The 6,183-nt window shown below is 34.3% G+C and overlaps 1 protein-coding gene across 1 annotated transcript; it reads right to left on the bottom strand.

The window, feature by feature from the left end:
- Window positions 1–766: 766 nt before the first annotated feature.
- LOC139864059 (DNA polymerase eta-like) lies at window positions 767–4,641 on the bottom strand. Its single transcript, XM_071852645.1, is given in 10 exon segments — window positions 767–1,015; window positions 1,130–1,253; window positions 1,677–1,796; window positions 1,885–1,940; window positions 1,943–1,990; window positions 3,066–3,077; window positions 3,175–3,339; window positions 3,830–3,997; window positions 4,085–4,317; window positions 4,544–4,641. Coding segments are annotated over 10 exon segments (1,251 nt in total). The 5' UTR covers window positions 4,620–4,641.
- Between the last annotated feature and the right edge of the window lie 1,542 nt (window positions 4,642–6,183).

Consider the following 6,183-nt stretch of genomic DNA (forward strand, 5'->3'; position numbering starts at 1 on the left):
TAGCCTAAGAATTAGGGAAATGGCCCCTAATTGACGCGAATCCTAAAGATAGATCTATGGACCTTGACACGTCCCATTCGGGTTACGAATGCTTTAGTACTTCGATTATCATGTCCGATGAGAGTCCCGGAATGATGGGGATATTCTATATGCATCCTGTTAGTTCGGTTATCAAGCGTTCACCGTATGAATGATTTTTATCTCTATGCAGTTTGCGAAATGCCTGTTATGAGATGTATATTTATGAGAAATAAAAATCTTGTGGTCTATTAAAATGATGGAAATGAAATGATTACTATAAACTAATGAACTCACCAACCTTTTGGTTGACACTTTAAAGCATGTTTATTCTCAGGTTTGAAAGAAATCTTCCGCTGTGCATTAGCTCATTTTAAGGATATTACTTGGAGTCATTCATGACATATTTCAAAAGACGTTGCATTCGAGTCGTTGAAGTTCATTAGAGATTATTATTAAGTAAATGACAGATTAGGTCATTTATAGTTGGATATTATGAAACGGTATGCATACCTGTCAACTTTCAATGTAATGAAAGATTGTCTTATAAAAACGAATGCAATGTTTGTAAAAATGTATCATATAGAGGTCAATACCTCGCGATGTAATCATATGTTATCGTATTCTTCCTTATGGATTAGGACGGGTCTTTACAAATACCAAAAGATATAAACTTATAATAATATAAAAATATAAAAAGTAATCATGTTGGTTTATGGTCAATGGAATGGTAACACAAGAGAAGTCTTTATACTCCACTAACTAGAGCCACTAACACTAGAAAAGTCTTTATACTTAATATATATGGTCCCCAAAGCTCATCCAGTAAGAAAACTTTATGGGATGAGATACCTAACTTAATCTTTAAGAAAACTTTATTGACCTTGTATGCATTAGCGTGTAGAGTAAGCGTATGTGCAATTCGTTTATTCTTCTCGAGGTCAGACTGAAGTCGTTCACTTAATTCTTCACAAAGTTCTTTCAGCCATTTTTCAACCTGAAAGAGTATTTATTAAATGTTTTATGTTTGAAATTAATATATTATATAACCACAAATATATAATGCGGTTTGTATGCAGTCATATATTTAAAAAAAAATACATATACTCACGGCAGTGAGAGTTTTTAAGGCACTGGGTACCGGGAATGTTTTCCCGGACTCATGGCTCTTAGGGAGCAAACGACCCTCAACTTCTTCCCCACTTATACCCCTTGCAATATTCCATAACCATGTAGTGCAACATATTTAATTTAATAAATAAATAAATAAAAGGACAAAAACTAGTAAAAATAAAAAAAGATTATACAAGTATTTTAAGGGCTATCGTTAAGACGCATAAAACACTTGTACAATCAGCTTACTATCATCAAAACGTTAATAACCAACTGATATATGCAAGTATTTTAAGCGTGTTAACGATAGCCCTAAGGGCTATCATTAAGATGCATTAAACATTTGTACAATCAGGTAACTCTCACCAAAAGTTAAAAACCAAATATATACAAGTGCTTTAAACGTGTTGATGATAGCCCAAAAAGGTTGTCGTTACCAAAATCCTAAAAAAGATACTTGCTCGAAGACTGAAACCTATAACTGGTCAGAAGTAAAAAGGATTACGATATTAATAAAATATAACTTAACGATGAGTACTAATTACCCAGTATTAACACCATAAAAATCTTGCAGTTTTCCTTCAGAAAATTGCAATAACTCTCCAACAGTATTAACACCAAGATCAGTTTGCAAAGAACTCCCTAGCTTCCCACCAAGCTGTTTCCTGATAATAATAATAACATGTCACCTACGTATTTTAAATAAAACGAAAAAAAAAATCCAATTATATCATAAATAATAAAATAAATAACTTGCATTTTCTTTTTATAGGCAAAGTTTCAAGAAGCCCTTTTACAGATGAAGAAGTGAGTCAGTGACTATAGTTTGTTGTGTAGGTTTATTCATACCACTAGCTAGGAGTTTTTAGGGAGAAATTGGAAGTTGAGAACATCATCAACAAACTAAGGGAATGACGACTTAGATGGTTTGGGCATGTTAGGAGGCGCCCACTTTTAGCCCCGGTTAGGAGAGTCGAGACCCTCGCCGTTGGCAGCATAAGGAGAAGGGGTAGACCTAGACGTAGAATGGAGGATAGATTGAAGCTTGACATGAAGGAGCTTCTACTGACGGAGGACATGACTTCTGATAGGAGTCTGTGGAGGAGTAGAATTAGTATAATTGAGTAGGATGTTTTTTTTTTTTTTAATGTGTTAGATACATTTATTATACAACTACATATATAGCTATAGCTAGTTATTCTATAGCTACACTATATATATCCCTCTACATGGTATATGTTTCTATGTATATGTATTTAGACTATATATGTATCGATGTATATGCTTGTATCTATATATGTATCTGTGTATCTAAGTGCATGTATTCTTGGTGTATGTATGTTGGCCTGTCTTGTATCTGTAACTAGGTATATATATCTACGAATGCATCTATATGTATATATGTTTAAGCATGTGTATTATCCATGCTTATATATATATATATATATATATATATATATATATATATATATATATATATATATATATATATATATATATATATATATATATATATATATATATATATATATTGTTTTTATTTTGTTTGCATGTATGTCTACTTGAAATTAAATGGTTATGTGCACTATATTATCCATGCTATATGCTTTATTGTTGTGCATTATTGTTATATGTGCTATCTTTTATGGTTACTGTATATGGTTACATCTTTCTAGACGCACATAACTCTTACAGGTACGTATCATTTGCCCTCTCTTTTTCGTTTTTATGAGCATTTTCTGGCCGGAGGTCCTTAGGAAGCAATCTCTTTTGCTCTAGAGTAGAGGGAGGGACGACCTTATCTAGTAGCGGGTTCTATACCCGCGGGTGGAGTAGTAACTTCCTTCAAATCTAGGGTACGAAGAATGATTGTCTACACCCACCTCTCCCATACCTCACTTTCGTGGGATTGGGTATTGTTGTTGTGTAGCTAGTTTAGCCAGCATCTGCAACATAACAAATTTCATCTTATGTAAGCAGCAAAGAAATTGCCGGTTTACTGGTAAGACAACATTTAAGAGAGCAAAATAATGATAATGTTACTTTGTTATGAGCAATGCCTGCGGAACATGTAAATTCAGTCTCCTTTAAAACTTGCAGCCTGAGTTCGGCAACAATAATCGCTCCACATGCTAACAGTTTATCACGATGATCAGCATCTGCCTGCTGAAGCCATTCTCTCACAGTTTCTTTGTCATCTTTTCCATTCTGAACTTATTTTAGAAATACATGCAATTTTTAAAACATATATATTTTATATAATACAAGCATTGTTATCAACTTAAAATATATCTACATATAATTAGTATAGAACTATCTCCTACAATCAAGGTTGCAAAAATGCTACTTGGAAGTACTCGGTCAGGACATTTAGAGAGTACTCGGTAACTCAGGTCGGGTAGTACTCGAATGTTGACCAAGTTTGACTTTGACTGATTTTGACCTAGTTTTGACCGAAAACGAACTCCGAGTTTAACCAAGTACTCGCCGAGTAATTCCGAGTTATACAACACTGGTACAATAAGATGAAAAGCTGAAAGCATGAACACTGTAACACTCTCATGTATTTAAAATGTAAAACTTGAAGGTTACATCTACATATCATCGGTTAACGCACATAATGCAACGTGTGATATCAATAACATCCATTTAAAATAGAACCAATTTTTGGAAGAAGAAAAAAAGGATATTTTCTCACCAAAGCCAGCCCCAAAACATGCGATTTAAGAACTTCATCATCGATACTTTCCAAACTTTCAGGTGGTGTCTTTTTCAGCATTAATTTAGCAGCATCGGTAAGATCAAGATACACTTCGTCAATTGATGCACGCTCACATCGCCCTTTTCTTGCAAGAATCGAAACAACCTATAACAATCAAACTAATTTCACCACATTTTTCACCCAAAATAGATGCAACTTGAAAAAAATTAAAAAAAAAAAAAATTTATGTACCTCTGAACCTGCATTCCGATATATGGTCAAATCCGCTTTACCACGAGCCACCGGGACTTGAACCAAGTGAATTTGCGGACAAACTTTTTTTGCCTCGTCACCTCGCATTGACCGTTTGACCCCGTCTTTACGAGCCTCGTAACCGACAGCAATCAAGCCTCCACATTTCCAAGAATTATATTGTACCACAGCTGCTGGTTTACCTCTCAAATGAGGTTGTTTCCGTTGCTCCACTAATCAAAAAAATTAAAAATCACACATAATGAGCTAATTATACAAATAAGGTTCTATATAAATGCTTTTACAGCACAACACAGTCCTGTTTATGAGAAAGTCGAGTGATTTAATATTTAAATTGAATTGAATAAAAGCGAGCTTTTCATTATAGAATTTCCCCCTTAAACTAGTAAATATTAATAATTTAATAATAAATGTTTAAATCAGACGTTTAATATTAACCTTGAACGTAAAAGCAGTCCATATCGACATGAGCAATGATCCTGGAATCAGACGTTTCTGGTCGCGCAATCGGCATCTGATTTTCCCTCCAATTCAAATGTTTCAGAAAGGGTTTTTTATGATCAAAAATGGGTAACCCGCAGTTTGTACCCGGATAATTTGGACCGTCTTGGATGTTCGAAAAGTAAAGACAAAATTACGCTATTAGTTCTAACTAGTGTAGTAACCATTGCGTTGCGCCGGATCTCTGAAAAGTTTGTGAGTTTTCGATTACAGTAAACGTTTGATTTTGCGAATTCATTAGTAAGATGTTTTTTGATCACATTAATACGGAGTAATACAGAAAACATTACATACTGATCACAGTTTTTTTGAAAATGCGAAGTTAAGACGCGACTATTCAACGAAAAGTTTGCTTCACCTACAGTTGTTGGAATTCACGTTCACCAAGTGTGTAAGCGAACGTGCAGTCGTCACCTTCCTTTAATCCGTGTGCTTTCAAATAAGTGCCCCAGCCAGCAGATAAAACCAAATTTTTCCTGCCTTTAGTGCCCTCGTTAATCAGCTTCCATGTCCAAGCGTCTCCATACATATCAATACAACGAACTTTTGTTCCAGCTTTGGGTTTACGGATTTTGTTAAATTCTTTTGGAAGGCGTTGTGACAAAATCAAAAACGTACGTTTAGAACTTAAAGTTATAAATTAACTGTATGTAGCAGTTTATACTGCATATTGGATAAATGTACTTGTTAAGTTAATAATCTAGTAATAGATTTGATTTGTACCCAAATGTATGCTTTTGGGATTGAAAAGTCAACATATATGTGTACACCGTTAATAGAGACATCACAGTATTTTCCACTGTGATTCAGCAATGGGTTAGAGTGTATGTCGTCACCGTCTTCAGTCTTCCGTTCTATTACCGCGTCGACGTCGATTGGTTGAAATTGTGTGCCGGACATATCTTAATTACCTTTTGATGACATTTTTTGTTATGTATCTGCCAAAATTTGCCAAATCAAACACGAAAAAAGATTTTTTTTTTTAATGAAATACGTACTGTTGAAAAGCCTTTAATCATGAAATACGTACCAATACATTCATTCCCAATTACTCCAATCTCAAAACATAGAGAATACTATTACTCCTAAAGAAAAGCCTTTAATCGTGACTGTTGAAAACTTCACTCCACTAAACTTCATTACCGACCAGATTAACGACTTGAAGATATGCTTAGAGTTCATATCAATTGGAAGAAGACTTATTGGAAGAATCCCAATAATGCATCATTATTGGAAATGATCCTGGTTGACCAACAGGTAATTTTAAGATTTTTGAAACAGCTGTTAATTAGACTTTTGCATAGTGATACTACTATCTTAAATACTACTACTATTAAACTTCCAGTCCTCCTCATTGTTGATTTGTGATACTGGCAGGGAAATAAAATAAGGGCAACTACTGATAAGCAAGCAGGGAATGACATTCTTTGGAGACACCTTGAAGGAAGGTGACTATTTTGTTTTCTGTCCAATTTTTATGTGGACAAACATGAGGATGATGTGAAACTCATTCTACATAATTTTAAGATCCACCCTTCACGTACAACAAAGGTATGTAAAAGTCCTGGTTTCATGAT

This window comes from Rutidosis leptorrhynchoides, chromosome 8 (genome assembly GCF_046630445.1).
Source record: "Rutidosis leptorrhynchoides isolate AG116_Rl617_1_P2 chromosome 8, CSIRO_AGI_Rlap_v1, whole genome shotgun sequence".
NCBI lineage: Eukaryota > Viridiplantae > Streptophyta > Magnoliopsida > Asterales > Asteraceae > Rutidosis > Rutidosis leptorrhynchoides.